The sequence below is a fragment of the Mandrillus leucophaeus genome, unplaced genomic scaffold, assembly GCF_000951045.1.
Source record: "Mandrillus leucophaeus isolate KB7577 unplaced genomic scaffold, Mleu.le_1.0 Scaffold924, whole genome shotgun sequence".
Taxonomy (NCBI): Eukaryota; Metazoa; Chordata; class Mammalia; order Primates; family Cercopithecidae; genus Mandrillus; species Mandrillus leucophaeus.
In genome coordinates this window covers 258,079-281,774 of record NW_012110075.1, presented here as the reverse complement: position 1 = coordinate 281,774, position 23,696 = coordinate 258,079, and the positions used below count along the sequence as shown (strand labels likewise).

The 23,696-nt window shown below is 33.9% G+C and overlaps 1 protein-coding gene across 2 annotated transcripts in view; it reads right to left on the bottom strand.

Moving 5' to 3' along the window:
* Positions 1-2,521: 2,521 nt before the first annotated feature.
* Positions 2,522-23,696, bottom strand: part of BCHE (butyrylcholinesterase) — a 68,006-nt gene continuing 46,831 nt past the window's right edge. The window contains exons 3-4 of one of the 2 annotated variants that reach the window (XM_011970031.1): positions 15,675-15,841; positions 2,522-3,118 (exon numbers count right to left, since the gene is read on the bottom strand). In XM_011970031.1, coding sequence (XP_011825421.1) covers positions 2,994-3,118; positions 15,675-15,841 — 292 coding nt within the window. In that variant the 3' untranslated portion in view covers positions 2,522-2,993. The remainder of the gene's footprint in view (positions 3,119-15,674; positions 15,842-23,696) is intronic. The other variant, XR_001004892.1, reaches the window with a different exon arrangement.

Sequence of the window (23,696 nt, the reverse complement as noted above, 5' to 3'; positions counted from 1 at the left end):
CATCCTGCTGATTGGTCCATTTTACAGAGAGCTGATTGGTCTATTTTACAGAGAGCGGACTGGTCCATTTTGACAGAGTGCTGATTGGTGTGTTTATAATCCTTGAGCTAGACGCAGAGTGCTAGACAGGAAGTTCTCCAAGTCCCCACTAGGTTAGCTAGATACAGAGTACTGATTGGTGTATTTACAAACCCTGAGCTAGACACAGAGTGCTAGACAGAAAAGTTCTCCAAGTCCCCACTAGGTTAGCTAGATACAGAGTACTGATTGGTGTATTTACAAACCCTGAGAGAGACACAGAGTGCTGATTGGTGCATTTAGAATCCTTGAACCAGACATAGAGTGCTAGAAGGAAAAGTTCTCCAAGTCTGCACTAGGTTAGCTAGATACAGAGTACTGATTGGTGTATTTACAAACCCTGAGCTAGGCACAGAGTGATGATTGGTGTGTTTAGGATCCCTTAGCTAGACATAAAAGTTCTCCAAGTCCCCACTAGACTCAGGAGCCCAGCTGGCTTCACCTAGTGGATTCTGCACCAGAGCTGTGGGCAGAGCACCGGCCACCCCCAGCCACGCCTGCACTCCTCAGCCCTTGGACCCTTGATGGGACTGGGCACCATGGAGCAGGAGGCAGCACCCCTCGGGGAGGCAGGGGCTGCTCGGGAGCCAACCACCGGGGCAGGCTCGGACATCAGGGGCTGCAGGTCCCGAGTCCTGCCCCGCAGGGAGGCAGCTGAGGCCTGGTGAGAACTCTAACACAGTGCCAGCCTGCTGGCACCCTCTGCAGCTGCTGACCCTGGTGCTAAGCCCCTCACTGCCCTGGGCCAGCTGTGCCAGCCAGCCGCTCTGTGTGCGGGGCTGCTGAGCCCATGCCTGTGCCCACCAAAACTCACGCTGGCCCACGAGCATGGCACGCAGTCTTTGTTCCCGGGAGCCTCTCCCTCTACACCTCCCTGCAAGCAGAGGGAGGAGGCTCCCACCTTGGCCAGCCCAGATAGGGGCTCCCACAGTGCTGGAGCAGGCTGAAGGGCTCCTTAAGTGCTGCCAGAGTGGACGCCGAGGCCGAGGAGGTGCCAAAAGCCAGGGTTGCTAACACGTTGTCACCTTTCAATATCTAGCAGTTGTACATATGTTCTATGAACATCTGTTGTTTTCCTAATGATTAATCTTAAGTATATTTTTGAAGGGTCTTTAATGGTGTTGAACAGGTGTCTTCCTGTTGTTTTATATATCAGAGTATTCTACATCAAAAGGAGACTCAAGTGATTGAGAGAAACAGTGGAATCTGGAAAGAATGACACCTGAAACAAAGATGGTGGTGGAGAATTGAGAATCTAATAACCCATCTATCCTGCATGTGGTTGTTTTTTTCTCAGAATGAGGGAGAAGTTATAAAGCAAATATCTTTGTTTACAGTAACCTCATAAGTAATATAAAAACTGGCTTGACTTATTATAACTGTATCTAGGGTACCATGAACTTTGAGTGACTGAGTGCTGATGACAGACACATACTATATCTAACTATAGACACTTTTTGACCAATAAACAATGGGGCATGCGGCAAGGCACAGTGGCTCACTCCTGTAATTCCAGCACTTTGGGAGGCCAAGGCAGGCAGATAACTTGAGGTCAGGAGTTCGAGATCAGCATGGCCAACATGGTGAAACCCTGTATCTACTAAAAATACAAAAATTAGCTGTGTGTGGTGGCTCACACCTGTAATCCCAGGTATTCAGAAGGCTGAGGCAGGATCAGGAGGATTGCTTGAATCTGGGAGGCGGAAGTTGCAGTGAGTTGAGATTGTGCCATTGCACTCCAGCCTGGGTGACAGAGGGAGACTCTGTCTCAAAAAAAAAAGAAAAAAAAAAAAAGAAAAAGAAATGATAGGGCATGCTTTAACCGTCAGTATACAGACCTATAAATTCAACTTGTCCTATCCTGAGTGCAAATTTTCAATGCTTAATTAGCATAAATAATATACACTCCTTTGTTCTACAATTTAAAATATCTTGACTTCTTTCCTTTAGTAAACTACTCAGTGAATTTATTCAATGGCATATATTCCCTTGCCAAGCATGCTAATACATGCAGCTCTGTAATTTTTTTAATTGCAAAAATAAGATAGTTTGTCTACAGAAAGTACAACCATTTCTCTTCTGGAATTGAACAATTTTCCTACTAATATGTTAATATTTCTGGGTCCAGGCAAGGGTTGCCCTGTCCCCAGTGGTACACAACCTAACTTTAGACTTCTATGCATCCAGGTTTTTAAAATTTTTGAATTATAGGAAATGTAATTCACATATGTACATGTTTGTGGATAGTTGAGAAAAGAGGTGATGAGGGAGAGCAAGAGTCGAATGAAGAATATAATTTGAAGACATTACATAAATAATTACATTATTTTACATTTTGTTTCTTGGTAGCAGCATTCTGTTTCTATTATAAAGTGTTTTAAAGTGACTGAGCCTCTCATTTTAAGATTCTTTCTTGCCTTTATATAAAAAACAAAGAGACCAATGATTTTCTGTGCTTATTTTAATATCTCATATTGACATTAAATTCATATTTTAATTAGGAAACATAATATTGTAAACTATGGTGTACAGTGTTTCAAAATTTAATTCATTTAAAAAAGATACCTTTTTACAAGTGGTAATGAAAATACATGTGACTAAAAGCAGATCACTGATAATTTTGGGTGGAAAAAAATTTATTAAGGAAAGAAATAAATTGAAGCAGGACATTGTTTTAATATGCATATAATTAATTGTACAACTGTATATTGTGAAATTTAAACACGTTCTAGCCATTTGGATTTTGAAATGCTAGGTAAAATACTAAGTTAAAGATGTGAGGAATCGATATCATCCTTCCGGCATTTTTGTTTCAGCTACATAATAGCTTTCTTAGTAGGTGTGTAAGAAAGCTCCTGATATTTTTGCCTTGATCTAAAGGAAAATAAATGTTCTATAAAGGGTAAATCTATTAATTAGAGACCCACACAACTTTCTTTCTTGCTAGTGTAATCGTTAAATTGATTTTTCCAGTCCATCATGTAATTGCTCCAGCGATGGAATCCTGCTTTCCACTCCCATTCTGCTTCATCAATATTTCCTGTAAAACATAGAATAAGTTGTATTAATCTAAATTTTAATCTGTTTCATTAATTGAAAAACAATTTAGAATACAAAAGCCATTTTCTCTAACTACACTGTACAGCATTATTTTCTTTTTTCACGTATTATTTATTATTTATTATTAGCTCTCTCTGCCCGAAAAGAGATTTTAATAAAATCTTTACAGATTATGTGAAAATGCAAACAATATATATAATTTATGTAAAGTGTAACATATAAAATGGAAAATGAGTTTATATATTGTATTATGCATAATTACATTACATATATTTTCTTTAGTTTTCAAGAAGATGTGTAGATATTACGCTCTTCTCTTGACCCGTTTTAAAATAACATAAATTTAATTTAATGGTCTAATTTACATATATAGTTATAAAACATAATTATTTCTGATGAAAATTATGTATGAATACAGTCATCCTTAGTATTTGTGGGGAGTTGGTTCTAGGACCTCTCAGGGATACCAAAATCCTCAGATACTCAAGTGCCTTATGTAAAATGGCATAACATTTTCATATAAGCTATGCACATCCCTAGATAATTTATACCTAATATAATGAAAGTGCTATGTAAATGTTTATTATATTATATTGTTTAGGGAATAATCAGAAGAAAAAAACATCTGTATATGTTTAGTATAGATGCATTTATTTATCAAATGTTTTTGACTCATGGTTAGGTAAATCCATAGATGTGTAATCCATAAATACAAAGGGCATACTGTATTTATTAACGCATAAGGATAACTTTGTAATTGTCATTCCACATAGATTTTACCCTTATTATAATACATTATTTTATTATTATTTTTTGAGACAGAGTTTCACTCTTGCCACCCAGACTGGAGTGCAATGGCACCATCTCAGCTCACTGCAACCTCTGCCTCCTGGGTTCAAGAGATTCTCCCTCCTCAGACTCCCGACTAGCTGGATTACAGATGCGTCACCACCATGCTTGGCTAATTTTTGTATTTTTGGTAGAGATGGGGTTTCACCATGTTGGTTGGCCAGGCTGGTCTCGACCTCCTGACCCCAGGTGATCCGCCCGCCTCAGCCTCCCAAAGTGCTGGGAATACGGTCATGAGTCACCATCCCCGGTCAATACATTTTAATAGGAAACAATGTTTAGTCATTGTTTCAGCCACTTACTGTGAAAGCAGTTTATTAATTGCGTTGTAAAATAGAAAGATGAGTAAGATAATTTCTGTTTTGAAGTAGTTTGCAAAGTATATGCATGTGTTAGGAGAAAGGAGTTTGTAGGCAGGAATAGTGTGAGGTGGTGAACCACAAATGGTCTACATACTTCAAGAACTTTGAAATTCTGATTTATTTGGAAGTGTATTGTTAAAAAATACAGATTATGAACAGTAAAAACTATTAAATTACCATGTTTTAAGACACATATTTCTGTTCCTGATATAAAGGCATAATAAGCATTATATATAACTGTGGTTTTCTTACTTTTTAAACTTTTAGAATGCTAAGCTACCAAAAAATTTTAAGTAATTTCATGTATACTGAAAGTAGGGACTGGCAACTTTTCTAATACATACTTTTCAGTTAGAAATCTTTGAAATTAATTAAACTTTGTAAGATATTACTTTGGAGGAGAAAATGTAGTGACTCATTTTAAGCTAGTACAAAAATAAAAATACTTAAATATTTTTACAGACATTACAATATCCCTTGTAATTTAGGATATATTTAGGTTTGAAATGTTCATAATGCTTGGATATTGGAAAAATATTTGAAAGTTTACATAAAATATTTCACTTTCATGTAAAATGGCTTTTAAAAAAGTCAATCACTATAATCACTTTTTTGTGTGTGTGAATAATAGAACTTCTATAAAGGGTCAAAAAAGATTACATGTGGAAGAAAGATGTTATGTATCACATCAAATCATCCACTTTTATGGTCTTTTAAAAAATAAATAAATGCTGTTTTCAATGTTACTTATATAAAATAAAAACTCAAGTCCAGAAAATCTTTTCTTGGTAAATAAATTTTTGGTAATTTAAAATTTAGACCATGAATTTTAATCCTTATAGAAAGTGTCCTAGATCTGATTTTCTTTTCTTGTTCATGGAATAATACCAAATTCACTGATTTATATAAATTTACATTTATTTCCTATATGCCATAATCAAATGTCTATACAATTTAAATGCTTTTAAGTGCACAAATGCTCTATAAATCTAAACACTATTCTGCTTTAGAAATAGGGGGCATTGATTAAGACAATAAACTATGAAATATTTAATTATTTTCTAACAAAATCCAGAGAAAGCGAATATGCCATAAAAGTAAATACAATATTGAGTTTGAAATAAATCAAATTCAAAATTAAAAGTTTTCCTCTTTCATCTTCTTCTTTTTTAAGTCCTCCTCTCTTTCTTTTTTCTTCTTATTTCATATTGGCTTGTTTATTACTAAGACAACAAAATCTAGTCACAACTCAATTTTCATATTATTATCAACATCAGCAATATTCATGATTAAAAACCATCTAACTTAAATGGTTGGAACATCATAATAAAAAAGTGAGGGCTGGCACATTATAAACAGAGATTAAACTTGATTAGCAAATTTTAACTTACTTAAAATTTGAGGGAATAAAGACCTTTATGGTCGACAATGTATTTGCTTTACAATTGATTAATTAAAACATAATTATACTGTAGAACGGTCATAATGCTCAAACAATGTAAGTTTCTTAGAATTGTAACCTCAACCAAAATGCAGGCTTCTAACTCAATGTACTTATTGTAAAGGAATCAATATATGTTTTGTATGAATTCAGAGATATAAAGGAAGAATAACGCTGCCACCGATGTTTCTTTTCATGCCTCATGGTGTCTGAAAGTCCATAAATGTAATGATAATAGCAACGTTGATTGTCATTCTCTAAGTATAAATACTTTTTATAAGAAAGGGAAAAATAATCAAATTCTGAATGAGAGAAGAGAAAGAAATGTGTAGAGAGAAAAAGAAAGTGGAGGCTTGATACTAAATTCACAGGTCAAATATTGATGTGATGTTTTCTTTAAAGAAGATAAAAATTAATTTTAGAAATAAAGAACCCTAACTTGTAGAAAGAGTTTTTTTTATTATTTTCTCTTCTTTATAGTGGTAACATTTTGTGTTTTGGATACTGTGAACAAAATGGAAAGATTACCATAATATATTACGGTTTTAATTATATTTTATCAAGAAAAATGATGAATCAATTGATTGACCTTTCCAGATTCTTATGTAGAGAGTAAATATAAAGTCCTCTTTATGCATACTACAATGATCATACTATATAATAATATGTATAAAAAGTGTCTTAATTCATAATATCAACAATAGGTCACATAGTATTTATCCATTGACCCCAGCTGATGGCATTTAAATAATACATGTAAAATACAGTAATACAGAGGAGTGAAAATAAAAGAACAAGGGCAAATATATAGCAGAAATGTAAATAAAATAAACAAATCAGAGTTGGCAACATGTATAGCAGGTATGGTAACAATCAAGGCCAAAAAATAAATGCGTAAATAAGTATATATTAATAGGATTTTAAATCTTCAATATTAATAAAGCTTACAACTCTCATAATTATTTTTCAGAGAAATATCTTCATGATTGTAGAATTTCATGCATCTTTATTATTTCTTAAATAAAAATAGAGCAGAAATAATTAAGGACATCGAGGACCTTATTCATATAACTATGTAGTAAGAATATAGTTGATTTAAAGTATATGTAACCTTAGAGATAGATAGTTTACTTTTGTCAAAGAAAAACAATGTGTTAAAAATAATGTGTTGTTACATTAATTATCACTCCCAATAGAACTTACTAAATTTGCATTTAATACATAAATATGTAAAATAGGAAACTGTATAATTTATTTTTTATAAAATAAATTTCATGTCAAGTTGTCAAAAGATCAAATAGACATATCAGTTAAAAAGATTATCTAATACTTAAGACAGTTTGTGAATATTTATAACTTACACATATGTATAGAGATATTAAAAAACAAGTTTCTCCAAAGCAAATCTCTGTGTGCAAGGGCAAAGCAAATTTGCAAGTACAAATGTTTAAAAGAAAAAGTAAAAAATATATACACAGTTGACCTTGAACAACAGGAGTCTGAACTGCACAAATCCACTTATATGTGGATTTTCTTCCACCTCTGTCACTCCAGAGACAGCAAGACCAACACCTCCTTTCCCCTCCTCCTCCTCCTCCTCAGCCTACTCAATGTGAAGATGACAAGTATGAAAACTTTTATGATGATCAACTTCCACTCAATTTCTCTATCTTATGATTTTCATTTTCTTTACAACAGCTTACTTTATTATAATAATATAGCATATAATACAAATATTATTCATAATATATGGTAATCAAATGTTTATGTTATTGGTAAGGGCCAGTCAAGTAGGCTTAATTAGTCAACTTAATCAGTAGTTAAATTTTTGGGGATTCGAGAGTTACAGGCATATTTTCAACTGTGCAAGGGTTGGTGCCCCTAATCCCCAAGTTGTTTTCCAGAGTCAACTGTTTATGCAAACATAAATGATATTTCCAAATTTGCATTCAGAGGCAAATTTACTAGTAAGTCCTTTTCACTAAAACAAGAAAAAGCAATTTTAGATTAATTTTTAAAGCATAAATAAAATAAATATAAGAGAAGTGAATATATTCCTGATGCGAATGAACCAGCAAACAAAAGAAGCTATTTGGAAGAACGACCCTACCTCAGAAATGAAATTATCATGTTGATGCCATAATAGTCTTACATACTCTAAGAAGACAAAGGTAAAAAATAAAACTCGTGAATATAGTAAAAGCTTATACATTTATGAATCAATAACCAGAACATGTCAGTTTCCCATTTAAAATTACTAAATGGCTTTACTTAGGATATAATTTAAATTCCTAAGCATGATACACAAGACACTTCATCTCTGATTCCTGCTTATCCACTTTGCCTTCACATTGAGATTCAGTGCAGGCATCTTCTCTTCTTAAAAGCTTTTCATGGTCCCGGGCCCTGAGTCCACTTCACTGTGAGTAAGCAGACCCTGTCATTTTCATCTGTGTAGCTCTAGCTGCTAGTGCAGTTCCTGGCTCACAGCAACAGTGTATAGGCTCTGTAAATGTTACCAAATTAGTTGACAAAAAAGATTTTTTAAAAGATAAATTATATTTCTATTAGGTATCTTGTTATACATCTGATAAGATGTCCTGAAAAACATTCAGAAACTAGTTAACTGTCAACTACCTAGGAAAGATGACCCATTTAAAACCACCACAAATGTCTATTTAGAATTTTTTTTCTCTTTCCATTTTTTATATTTTCATAGATAATTGCTATTAGGAACACTTCACATTAGTTTTCATTAATAAATATTTTGCAAACCAGTCGCCCTCCGAACCTGCAAAATACTTGTGTTGGCTTTAAGAAAAATGTTAAGTGCTATTTTGGAGAGGGGATTATACCAGCATTACTCATACTCATTGTAATTTTGACAACATATTAATCTCGTACTATGGATGCGAGTACATTTTCCACTCTCTAGGAAAAGAAACTTCGAAAATTCTGCAAGGGAAATGGCCTTCGATAAAATTCAACATCCCCTCATGTTAAAAAGTCTCAACAAACTAGGTATTGATGGAACGTATCTCAAACTAATAAGATCTATTTATGACAAACTCATAGCCAATATCATATTAAATGGGCAAAAGCTGGAAACATTCCCTTTGAAAACCGGCACAAGACAAGAATGTCCTCTCTCACCACTCCTATTCACACAATATTGGAAGTTCTGGCCAGGGCAACCAGACAAGAGAAAGAAAGGGTATTCAAATAAAAAGAAAGGAAGTCAAGTTGTTTCTGTTTGTAGACAACATGATTCTATGTTTAGAAAACTGCATCATCTCAGCCTAAAACCTCCTGAAACTGGTAAGCAAATTCAGCAAAGTCTTAGGATACAAAATCAATGTGCAGAAATCACAAGCATTCCTATATGCCAATAATAGACAAGCAGAGAGCCAAATCATGAATGAACTGCCATTCACAATTGCTACAAAGAGAATGAAATATGTAGGAACACAGCTAACAAAGGATGTGAAAGACCTCTTCAAGGAGAACTACAAACCACTACTCAAAGAACTAAAAGTACACAAATAAATGGAAAAACATTTCATCCTCATGGATAGGAAGAATCAATATCATGAAAATGGTTATACTGCCCAAATTAATTTATAGATTCAATGCTATTCCCGTTAAACTACCATTGAATTTCTTCACAGAATTGGAAAAATCTACTTTAAATTTAATATGGTACCAAAAAAGAGCCTGCATAGCCAAAACAATCTTAAACGAAAAGAACAAAGCTGTAGGTATCACGCTACCTGACTTAAAACTATACAAGGCTACAGTAACCAAAACAGCATGGTATTAGTACCAAAAGAGGCATATAGACCAATGACACAGAACAGAAACCTCAGAAATAACACCACACATCTACAACCATTTGTTCTTTGACAAACCTGAAAAAACAAGCAATGGGGAAATGATTCCCTATCTAATAAATGGTGCTGAGAAAACTGGTTAGCCATATGCAGAAAACTGAAACTGAACCCCTTCCTTACACTTTATACAAAGATTAACTCAAGATGAATTAAAAACTTGATGGTAAAACCTCAAATAATAACAATTCTAGAAGAAAACCTAAGCAGTACCATTCAGGACAAAGGCATGGGCAAAGACTTCATGACAAAAATGACAAAAGCAATTGCAGCCAAAGCCAAAATTGACAAATGCGGGTATAGTTAAACTGAAGAGCTTCTGCACAGCAAAATAAACTATCATCAGAGTGAATAGACAACCTACAGAATGAGAGAAAATTTTTGCAATCTATCCATCTGACAAAGGTCTAATATCCAGAATCTACAAGGAATTTAAACAAATTTATAAGAGAAAAGCAAAGAACCCCATCAAAATTGGGCAAATGATACGAACAGACACTTCTCAAAAGAAGACATTTATGCTGCCAAAAAACATACGAAAAAAGGCTTAACATCACTGATCATTACAGAAATAAAAATCAAAACCACAATGAGATACCATCTCACACCAGTCAGAAAGGCAATTATTATAAAGTCAAGAAATAGTAGATACTGGTGAGGCTGTGGAGAAATAGGAATGCTTTTACACTATTAGTGGGAATGTAAATTAGTTCAACCATTGTGGAAGACAGTGTGGCAATTCCTCAAGGATCTAGAACCAGAAATACCATTTGACCCAGCAATCCCATTACTGGGTGTATACCCAAAGGAATATAAATTATCCAACTATAAACCATGCATGGCCAGGTGCAGTGGCTCACGCCTGTAAGCCCTGCACCTTGAGAAGCCAAGGTAGGCAGATCACCTGAGGTCGGGAGTTCGAGATCAGCCTGACCAACATAGAGAAACCCCGTCTCTACTAAAAATACAAAATTAGCTGGGTGTGGTGGCATATGCCTGCAATCCCAGTTACTCCAGAGGCTGAGGCAGGAAAATCACTTGAACCCAGGAGATGGAGGTTGCAGTGAGCCGAGATCGCATCATTGTACTCCAGCCTAGGCAACAAGAGTGAAATTTTGTCTCAAATAAATAAATAAAGCCCATGCACATGTATGTTTATTGCAGTACTATTTACAATAGTAAAGATACGAAACCAACCCAAAAACCTATCAATGACAGACCGGATAAAGAAAATGTGGTACATATATACCACGGAATACTATGCAGTCATAAAAAGGTATGAGATAATATCCTTTGCAGGCACATGGATGAAGCTGGAAGCCACCATCATCAGCAAACTAACACAACTAACATAGGAACAGAAAACCAAACACCGCCTGTTCTCACTCATAAGTGGGAGCTGAACAATGAGAACACATGGACACAGGGAGGGGAACAATACACACTGGGGCCAGTCGGGGGTGAAGAGTGAGGAGAGGGAGAGCATTAGGACATACAGCTAATGGATGCGAGGCTTAAAACCTAGACGACGGGTTGATAGGCTCAACAAGCCGCCATGGCACACGTATACCTATGTAACAAAACTGCACGTTCTACACATGTATCCCAGAACTTAAAGTATATAAAGAAAATTCTGCAAAAGACCAAATGGCTCAGTATGCATAAAACAGTTAAAAGCTAGCAGATTATAAATTTTTATGTGATATGAAAAATAATAAAGTTTTTATTTTCTAAAAATAATTGCCTAATGGATGAGTGGTAAACATACACAGAAAATGTGAATTTGTATGATACAATGTGCATAACTAAATGTAGCAACTCATATTGTTGACCTGAGAATTCCTTGGAAAAAGAATAGTGCTTTATACCTAGGCTGGTAGTTTTAGTATAAATTTTCAAAGCATATTAATAGGACATAAATCTAATAAGAGGTTAGAGGCTCTACATATAAGTATGAATACATTGCATATATATATTCACCTTGATAAATATGACCTATTAATCTGTTATATTTTTATTCTTCAGTTTTCTATGCCCAATTTTAAATCAACAATAATATCCTTTTTAATCAACTCAGTAATATGAATGATTTCACTGCTTTAAAATTATTTCAAATGTCACCAAGTCTTGTGATTGTAAAACAGAGACAACTTGCTTTGTGTGTGTGGGTTTTGGGGCGATAGAAAAGATGGGAATCAGTTTTTTGTTTAATGTCTCACAGGGTAAAGAGAAGGGAAGAGTCATGGAAGGCAATTTGTGAAATAGTAAATTTATAAACATATTGGCATAACTTTTTTAGTTCACTCTTTGTGATCTTTGTTTTGCATGTATTTTCTTATTTGGAAAAAAAATTGTTTTCTCTCCTGTGAAAATAATAATGATAAGTTTTTGTGTGTGTGTGGTTGTTGTGTTTTGTCTAGCCAAAAAGGACACTGAGTAAATTTTTACCAGAGCCAAGTCTATTTAATAAAGTCTAAGGAATTAGAAAATATTTTAGTCCATTCACATTGCCATAATAAAACATCATACACTGGGTAGCTTATGTACAACAGAAAATTTATTTTTCACAGTTGAGGAGGCTTTCTAGCAGATTAGACTTCCATCTAAGATCAAGCAACAGTAGACTGGTGTCTGATGATGACCTGTCTTCTGGTTCATAGGTGGCAGTCTCATTGCTATGTTCTCACATGGAAGAATGGGGGAGTTCTCTCAGGAATTTTTTTTTTTTAGAGCATTAATCCCTTTTGAATGGGCTTTGTCTCCATGAACTCATGACCTCTCTAAGGATTTGCCTTCTAATACCAGCACCTTAGTGATTAGGATGTCAACATATGAATTTTAGGGGGACACAAACATTCAGACCCTAGCAGAAGAGAATGCAGAGGCGAATTAACCCATAATTGCTAGTGGAAGTGAAGATAGAAGAGATTATACTGATATTTAATTATGTTTGCCATCATAATTAAGACACAACAACAACATTCTTCATGTATTTGAGTGTTCACTGAAAATCTCTTCTGTCTCCATCACATTATTATTTTTCTGGTTTTGATCAGTTATTAAACTTGTCACAGAATGCATACTTCTTTATGCAATAAATCTCAATCATTAATTGTTCCGTTGTAATTTTGAGTATGGGGTAAGATCATACAGTGAACCAGTATAAACTCAGGCTAGGCTTTGTGAAGACTTCATGTAATTTAAAGTGAAACAGTTAATTTAACTTGATTACTAAGTTATTTAAAGCCACTTGTTTATTTGTTTTGTTTTGCTTTTAATGAGGAATTTATAATTCAGGCATATTAAGACAATAAGCTAGTATCATTATTTTCTCAAAATCACCTTTGCATTCCCTCATCTTTGACTGACAGTCTTGCTGATTAGCAAATAGCAGTAAATGACTCTCAAAGTAACCAGTCCAAAGGGTATTTTGACCCTTAAATTTACACGTGGTTTTTAGTATTGGCAAGCACGATTTATTCAAAGGTCAAAGGAGGAATTATTGGATCTAACGTTTTTTCTTCATTGGGATAAAATGAAGGACTTTTGTTCTTTAAATAAATTTACCCTTCCACTTTTAGTGAAAAAAATATTATTATCCTTGACAATGGGTCATTTTTCTACTTCCTTTTCTTTTTTCAAATAGGTATGAGATTGTAATATTGAATAGTTATATTCTTGTGTAAATCTGAATTTGTAACATTTGAAACAAATATTGTGAATTTTATTTCTTGCAGGTGCATGCAATAACAGCATAGCCGTGTGCTGAAGTATGGTCTGAAAGTAAGCGTTAGAATTTGTGTATTTAAACAAGTCTGAAGGATCATTTTATTTGAGAACATTTATTGCTCAAATGTAAACTACTGCTGAGGTGGTACTTACAAAGCTTATTGGGCTTCCATCTTGAGTAACGTAAACATTTTTCCTTTTAAGAAAGCCAGCTAGTAGTTATTCTTTGAAATTTTTCTTTACGTATAGAGTTGCTTTAAAAAAAAATTCCAAAAACTTTAGCCCAGGTCATCTGAATAACCCATTCTCAAAACATTAAAGATTAAAATATTTGAAGTTTTGTGACTTGAAAAATGTAAGGTATGGCAAGAACATGGGCCCTTAATCTTTTTAATCTGTCCAAACTATTTATTTATAAAACATAAATCCTTCTAACTTCAAACTGACTTTGTTCAAATGTAACATTTTTATTACTAATGAATACATGTTACAATAATCCTATCATGCATTTACTTTAAAATTATAAAATATATCTAATATGAAAACCTTATTATGGGAGAATTAATTAGAAAAAATGATATAATACAAAATTATATTTTCAAGACACACTGAACCCAACCTTATGCATGGTCCTAGACCACAGCTAGATAAATATTTCCATAGAGCTCAGTGTTACACAAGCTAGGAATTTGTTCAACATTGTATGGCAAATAGCGGCAGCTGGCCAAAAACTTTGGAGTTTGTTTATTTAATCTGCTTTCTGACAGGTAAGTACTTGGAAACAGAAATTTGTGAAGGATAGTTTTTAAAAATGCTGACATTCAAATTTTATTGTATCATCACATAAATTGCAATAGATCATATATGATTCAACCAGAATGGCTCAGCTTGGCTTATAATAAATAAGTCACTTAAAATAACCCACTAATTTTATCTCAAATTATAACCCTCTCATATAAAAATATTTTAAATAAAGATTAAGAATATGTAGTATGTGATAACGGTAAATCATAGTATCTCTTTGGGTCTCTTGGCAGATTAATGAGTTACCTCATCGTTATTTACACCCGGAGGACACAAGGACGGCACTGTTGCTCTGCCAAGAGAAGCAGAATCCCATCTCTAGTTATATATTATGTCACAGAACATTTGGTAATACGCAAAGCACTGACTGGTATATCAGAAACATTTCCCGAGCAGATGGAGTACATTATTATAATTTTGGTGAGTAATGTCTGATGATCCAAAGGCATATGAAACAATCAAATACAGCTCTGAGATGCCCATGTTTGCTGAAACTAGCCCCTAACTTATCTAAACAAGAAATGGAAAACATCTACTGTATTGTGATACCTAACATATAGCCTGAAAATTACAGAGCATCATGATGAACAGAATAGCAAACTCTGAAGGACCTGACCAGCAATATGTCTGATGGCTGAAAATTACTTTTAGAAAGTACACTTAAAGAACCACATGGATTATAAACAGCAGAAATTTTAAAAATTAGACAGCGAGTTGGATATATGTCATATTTGTCAGAGAAGATCAAACTAAGGTGACACATGTTTGATCACTCAAGTGGATTGAATATTTTCTTAATAATGAATATTGAGATAATAAATGAACAAATTTTGATAGTATTTCCTTACATATTTCTCATCAATCACTTCCTGAAGACTAGTTAACTAAATAACTATTTGTTTATAATATGTAATATTACATAATATTATATTTTGTAATGTGTGTGTGTGCTCTTAGATAAATATTTCCAAGTTCAGAATATTTAGAAATTTTTTATTGTGTTTTTAAATATGTAAACTTTGGAGTTTTTTTCTCCCTTTAAATCAAGGTCTTATTATTTATTAATAAATTTGTTTTGGTATTTTTGCATGCTTTTTTTTAGTTCTATGCATTATGATTGATATATTTATTTCTTTGCTCATTAATTAATTCCATAAAGATTTTCTGAATAACAAGTAGGGTTCTATTTTAGTTTCCTTTTTCTATATTATATTTCCACGGGGTGAAATTTATATTTTAGTTTTCTTTATTTAACTACTAAAGTATTGCTTATATAGTAAGAGTTCAAAACATATCTAAACTTGATAGAAGAAAGTCTTAAAAATAATGTATTCATTAAATCAAGTTATTTTAAAGTCAGAGATACATACAGTAACTACATCATCATGCCTTGGAGAGTATACTTCATCCCTCTTTTACATAAACTATCATCTTTTAAATAACCAAACACTAAAATACACACACCTGTCATTTCCAAGACTTTTGGGAAAAATGATGTCCAGAATCGGCATTGCTGAGCACGTAGTTTAGTCAATATTCTTGATGACTCTGTATTCAAGGTTAGATATTTTTGTTCAGTGCTTTTGAAGACAGGCCATTTTGTGCTATTATTGTGAGTCCCATTTGGATTCCTAAATAATAAAATAGATACATTATAGTAAAATTGAAATCATTGTTAGATTAAAAAGAATATTGTTTTCTAACAGTGTTCACAAGAGCTTTAAAGAGTTAAAGATAGAAAAAATGTGGATATATACTGATGATATGAAACGTAAGTGAACTGGGCTTAGTGGTTTTAGAACTGAGAACCACTATGGTATTTAAAATTGTAAGAACTAAAATTTAAAGTTGAATTTTTTATATGCATTTCCACTTAACATATTGGAAGAAAAAATTTTTTATTTCAATAAAATATATCTTCATTCACACTTAAACGTGCTCAAAGGGTGGTGCTACTTTTGTTTCATTCTTTTCCCTTATCTTAGACCCAATCATTTCACAATAAGGAATCATATCACTTAAACATCTTTTATATCTATTTCATTCTATATACTCTTATTAATACTTCCTGAGTTTAATACCAAGTTTAATTACAAATCTTATTATGTAATAATCTCATTACTCCAGGAAACTTCTTTCAGTCCCACATTTAAATTTATCTAACATCTCCTAGATCTGTTTACCAATTAAAAATCTTTCAATAATTCTTCAGTGGTTTCATATTAAGGTTAATGAACATGGTACCACCCATATTTCCAAGTTTATTTTCAGATATTCTTTTTATAAACCCAGCCAATAGGAATTAGGTAGAGTTCCCCAGTAAATCCCTCTTTTTTTCATTTCTTCTCTTTGCTCCAGCTGTTACTTCTGCTTGGAATTCTTTTATTTTCCAATTTTACGTGTCTATACTCATTCAAAACTTTTATATTATCTTTTCATGATATTTTCCATATTTATAGTTGTGATTTGAAAATGGATAATTGTCGACTTTATCTTTTCAATATCTATAGTGTTGAGCTCATTGATACCTTTATAGCACTCAATAATATATTAATGCCAAGGTCACACAAGTAGGAACTCAGAGTTTTTTTTAAAGTGGCTCTACACAGTCACTACATCTGTAGATTTCCTTATAACATATCTTTGTTATTAGTATGAGTTAGACACGGATCTAGGCCCTAGAAATATAAATATGAAACACAAAGTTTTCCTCAGGGAATTTATAAGCATGAAAACCCAGGGTAACAAAGAACTACAACATAAGACAGCATAAACCAAGCCTTAAAAAAGGGCCACAAATTGTTCAGAAGAGGGAGCAGTCATTACATGCTTGAAAGGAAATTACCTTATGGAATGGGAATCTGACTGAAAGAGAGGAAATAAGGAAATGAACTAGAAAGGAAAGCTGGGAAAGCTAGAAAAAGGGATAGAATTAACATAGACATTAATGATTAATCTACTTCTTAGTTCAAATAATAATGAAAAAAACTAGTTTTGTTGAATTCTAGGATAGAAGGAGGGAGATACCATTGAATTTATGTACTTAGCATATTAGTGTTATCACATTAGGTCTAACAGCCCTGGAAAATTGTTTAGAATCGAATTTGTAGGCATTTAATACTCTTGAGGAACTTTTGACTAAATGGCTAGTGTGAGCATAATATTTTAGAAATATTGATCTCAAGGTGAGTATTTAGAATAATCAAGAAACGATAAAGTTTTTCAGCCTTCTCTAACATAAACGAAAGATTAAAGTGACATAGATAAGTAATTCATTCCTTGCTCTTATTCAACCTTAGGCAAAATCATATAAGAAAAACTTTAGTTGAACTTTTCTAAAAGTTCAACACAAAAAATCCTTCATCATTCAGATATCTTCTGTATATTATTAATAGATAGAAATTTTGAGTAGTATGAGCAGATCTAAGTTTGTTTTGCTTTGTTTTGTTTAGCCAAAGTCTCTAAGTCCAGTAGAATTTGGAAGGAGAAGTAAAAGTATGGTTATCAAGAGGCAGATTTTTGCCATCAAGAACTTACATTGAATACGCACCATATATTCATATTTTATCACAGATGCAGACATGTTCAACCATGAATTCAGGAGCTTTAGAGACAAATAGTTTCTTGATATACTAGTTTATTTTATGGAGGAATGGGATATTTTAATAAGAATTATTAATAATCAGAGCTAGTCAAGCTAAACTAATATCATAGCAGGGTTGAAACCTCCTGCTTTAGGGTATTATTTGAGAGAGATCAAGAAGAAAATTTCTCCAGATCACAGATGGCACACTTGTCTAGGTAAATTATGTAGTCTTTTTTCTTTCTTTTAAAGCTGTAGAAACTAACAAGTACAGCTGCTGGAGGTTGGATATTAAACCAGGAGAACCGATGATCTGATTCAGTACAGCAATTCTTATGTTCCTAAATTGCCCACTTTTCTTCTAATTCTGCTCTAATTTACTTATGGCACCATTTTAACTGCACATTCATTTCTGTCCTCTGTGAATGGCGACTTAAACAGAGCTGACTTGTACTTGAGTTCAAGAGCAAAGCACTGCCAGTGTTCATTTAACAAACTTTGTCCTATGAAATAACTCATGACATACCAAATTGTAATTTAGAGATAATAAAATTCCTTTGCCTGTAGATGTGGATACAGTTTTCAAAAGATTGAAATAGCTATTGAAGTGATGAAGTATTTTATTCTATAATTTGAAGAAATCTCCATGACTTACAAAGTAACAAGAGAGACAATTCTTTCTGTCTGTATCAATTAAACACTTTGTGAAATACAACATATTTCCACTATACACAATTCCAAAGCATTACATTTTTAAATCTCAAAATCATAAGATCAATTTAAACATCTTGACTTTGCTGTTTCTCAAAGAAGTTTTTGTTCTCATCACAAAATAAAGACTTCAAAATAGTAATAATTAAAATTTTCCATGAAGTTGTATATGCTCTATTTTTATCAGTATCAGGTTCTTTTTCTACTTTGTAGTATACCAAAATGCTCTATAGATCACCCATTAGAATTTTCTTCATATGTAGGTTTGAAAGGTTTTAAGACACAGCTAATTTAACAACAAAAAAAGCAGAGAGTATCTTTCTTTAACATCTGTGTTACAGAAAATTACTTGCTTGCCATTGATATTTCAGCACACAGTTGATAACTTATTTTATGAACAGACTAAAGGAAAAGACATCAATTGATTCAGGATGCCCTGATACGAAGAAAAATTTTGCATCTAGCTTCAAAATAAAGTTTTCTTGGAATTATAGAATCCTAGGATTGCCTACCCAAGCCTAAAACGAGAATTAAAATTATCCTTAGGAATTCAGAGACAGTTATTTCTAAGTAAGCTATAGTAGTTTTTGAGATAATGTATTTTAATTAGCTTTAAAATCTAGTAAAATGAAGCTATAGTTAATAGTTATATATTAAAAGTCTAGATGAACTCTTTCACTGTCGTAAGAGGTTTGAAGAAAATATATTGGAAAAGTTTTAAAATGTTAAAATATTTATAGATTCCATTCCATGTCACTTAAATGAAATTCTATTTTAATATAAGGAATAGAAGGGCTATAAGAAGACCTAAATTTAGAAAACGGATTCATTCATTCGTTCAACCAATATTTATAAAGTGTGTACTAGGTCAGGTATTATTTGAGTGATAAGAGATTCAACAAATACAAAATAGAAATTCGTTTATCTTGCCATTTTTATTTGATGAGAAAGACAAGAAATAAGATCAATAAAGAAATGATGTAATATGTCAGATGATACCAAGTGCTAGTGATAATAAAATGAGGAATGGGGATAAATAGAAATGGCAGGTGAGTAAGTATTAGTGTGTGTGTGTGGCAGGGGGATGGTGAGGGAGTCCGTAATAAAACATCTGATTGTCGTTTGTCTCTTGTTCTTGCAATGTAATCTCTAAACACTTGGAATATTGTGTTATACATGATAGCTTATGCTAACATGATGCCGTATGGTGAGTATATAATAACTGAGGCTCATGAAATGACTCAGGGTGGGGATGGCCACACTGATCATCTTAGGGTAGGAACTAGCCCTGCCAGAAATACCGTCCATGTTATTAGAGGGATGAGACTTTTAGCTATGTGATATCATCCCAACCTCCACAGAGGGGAAGGAGCTGAAGAGTGATTTTAACCATGCGAGCAATGATTCAATCCATCTTGCCTATACATAATAATAAAATCCCAATAAAAACTAGAGATACAAAGCTCAGGTGAGCTTCTTAGATTGGCAATACTCCATAGATACAGAAACACAATAGATGTCGTGAAGATAATAGATCTCTGAGAACAGAGAAGTTTTGTATTTGGAACATTTTAAGTCCAAGATGCTCTACGTGTCTCATCCTCAGCTAGTTCTAATTTATATATTTTTGTTATAAGAAAACTGTAATTGTAATTACAGGGCTTTCCTGAGTTCTATGAATAGCTCTTGTGAGTTATAAAATCTGACGGAGTCCAAAGGGACTCCATATTTGTAAACAGCTAGTCTGAAGTGAGGGTAGCCATGTGGACCCTAAACTTCTGACTGGTGTGAGAAATCCTGGACCAATTTCGCAGACTGGAAGATTAAACTTGACTTTCTGTAGCTCTGGGTAAGGGAGCTTTGTAATATTTAATAGAAAATGAAGTGAAGAGGAGAAAAGGGATGAGCCAAACAGTTGTTTGGGGAAATAGTATTCAGCAGAAGGGATGGAAAACAATGATCATGAGAAAAACATTTGCTTAGAGTTTTCCAAGGAAAGCAGGGGGGACAGTGTGACTAGAATAGAGGCAGGAAGGGAATAAGTGTAGGAGGTGAGGTTGGAGAGGGGACAGTAAGGTCACATTACTTAGTGCCATGTATGTCTTCAAAAGTATTTTGTGTCTACTCAGAGTAAGAGAGGGAGGAATTGGAGGGTTTGCACAAAGAAAGAACAAGATTGACCAGGCATGGTGGCTCACGCCTGTAATCTTAGCACTTTGGAAGGCCGAGGTGGGTAGGTCACGGGGTCAGGAGTTCAACACCACCCTGGCCAACATGGTGAAACCACGTTTTTAATGAAAATACAAAAATTAGCCAGGAACGGTGGTGGGCCCCTATAATCCCAGCTACTCAGGAGGCTGAGGCAGGAGAATGGCTTGAACCCAGGAGGTGGAGGTTGCAGTGAGCCAAGATCATGCCATGGCACTGTAGACTGGGTGACAGAGCAGGACTCCATCTTGGGGGGTGGGGAAAAAAAGGAAACTATAAGATCTCCTTTACATTGTTTAAAAGATCATCTGTCTGTAGTGTTGGGAATAAACTACAGATGGTTCAAGAAGACCAATTAGGAGGCTACTAAAATAATTTATGTGAGAGTTGATGGTTACTTGAACTAGAGTAGTAGTGACAGAAATTGAAAGAATTAGATCTTACATATATTTTGTAGGTAGAGTTGTTACTAGGCCGATAGATTAAAGAGGAAAGGAGCAGGCAAGGTTGACTCCAAAGATTCTGGCCTGAGAAACTGGAAGAATGAATGTAGTTGACATTGCTGAGATAGGAATTGCTGCAAGAAGAGCACGTTTGGAATGCAATATCAAGAGTTCATGGCTGGGCATGGTGGCTCATGCCTGTAATCCCAGCACTTTGGGAGGCCAAGGCAGGCAGATCACTTGAGGTCAGGAGTTCAAGACCAGCGTGGCCCACATGGTGAAACCCCGTCTCTACTAAAAATACGAAAATTAGCCGAGCATGGTGGCGCATGCCTGTGATCCCAGCTACTTGGGAGGCTGAGGCAGGAGAATGGCTTGAACCTGGGTGACGGAGGTTGCAGTGAGCTGAGATCTCACCACTGCACTCCAGCCTGGGTGACAGAGCAAGACACTATCTCAAAAAATAAATAAAGTAAAATAAAATAAAATAAAATAAAATAAGGAGTTCACATGTTAAGTTCACGTGTTAAATTTTACATCCAAATGGAGATGGTAAGTAGGCAGTTGGAAATTTGCAGTTACTCTTGATTTTATTGATAGAATCTCTGCATTTCAATTAGATCCACAAGTTCTTATTTAACTTGTATTTTTTATTGGAATGACCTTGTCTAGAATGTAACACACATTCCATGATTAAAAATGAAAAAATAACAGAAGTTAGAATAGCTTTGTACTGAATAGGAGATTAGACAATATTATTTCAAGGTAACTTCAAATTCATTTAAAGGGCATAATATTACTTTTGACAAAAAAAAAAAAAAAAAAAAAACTTAAGTCACAGAAATTTTCTTTTAGGAAAAATTACCCAGAAAACAGTTAACTGAAACAATTTAAGAATAAAAAAATCTTTGATCATAAAATACTTCTGATTATATGCTAATGAAATAAAATGCTTCCATGAGAAATATTTGAGGACTGAAATGAGACATCATAAAACTTCCAAATAATAGAAAACATGAATGGGATATTTTTACTTAGTAATGATTAGTAAAATAATTGGGAGAAAAAAATTATTGAAAAACAACATTCCATTATATGAGGAAGGTAGCAAGCATATCTTTATTGTTACCTCTCTAATATTAACATAGATTTGAAATTATTTTGGTCAAAGGTTTTCACCAATTAATTAAGATTCTGAAATGGATTACTAATATAAAATAGATTATTTTGTATGTATCACCATTTTAATGGTTACAAATTCAGTGTTCTTAGATGCTCACTTTGAAAAATTCACTAAACATGATATAGGCTCAATGTATATGTATTGCAACAAAAACTGATTTAAAATGTTTGTTGTGCTGACATCTTCCTCCAAAAAGTAGTATCATTGCTGTCTGAGCACCTTAAAGTGGCACATTTGGTTGTTTTATCTTACTTTTCCTATAAACAATGTATTTTATTGATTTTCAAATACTTATTCGCATTCTGGAGGTTGTGTCTTTTCTCTGTTGATTGTCTCCTTTGCGGTGAAGACTTTTTTAGTTTAATACCGTCCCATTTGTCTAAATTTGATTTTGTTACCTGTGCTTTTACAGTCTTAGCCATAACATCTTTGCCTACATCAGTGTCCTATAGTGTTTTCCTTATGTTTTCTTCTGGTAATTTTATGGCTTTAGGTCTTAAGTTCTTAAATGTAATGTTCTCCTGGTTACACTAACAATGTTACTCAATTTACAAATTTCAATACAGCTATAATATTTAAAAACACACATAAAGCAATATAACAATTCATAGGCTATACAATGCCTATATTTCCCCAAAGCATAGCTCCTTGTCCTATTCTCGTCCTACCATCTTTTCAGACAGACCTTCCTTGGGAACCAATTTGAAGTAGTCAGTGTTTATCACCTCATATTGTTCTATGTACTTTAGCTGTCCTTTTTCCTTTTTCTCATGAGAGGCTAAGAAGTCTCATTCAAACTATCATTTGATTGTTTTGTTGACAACCTGAAATTGTGCCTGACTCATAGTGTGCAGATGGGTACAATAAGTAAGAAACATCACAACTGATGTGTGGTTACCTCTTCGTCCTTCACAGTAAATGTTCATGTTTAAAAACTACTACCACATGGGAAATAGTTCACAGATGACAATTTCTGTACTTTCAAGAAAAACAGTACTCCAAACCAAATAATGTGAAATTCTGCTTCCAATAACTATTTGTTGTGGCAATCAGACACCCTGGGATAACTTTTCAGTGTCTCACATGCAAACTACTTTTTACCATGTGCACTCCTGTAATCCCAGCACTTTGGGATGCCAAGGCGGGTGGATCGCCTGAGGTAAGGAGTTTGAGACTAGCCTTACCAATATGGTGAAACCCCATCTCTACTAAAAGTACAAAAAATTAGCCAGGCATGGTGGTGTGCACCTGTAGTCCCAGCTACTCTGGAGGCTTAGGCAGGAAAATTGCTTGAACCTGGGAGGCGGAGGTTGCAGTGAGCCGAGATTGTGCCGTTGCACTCCAGCCTGGGCGACAGA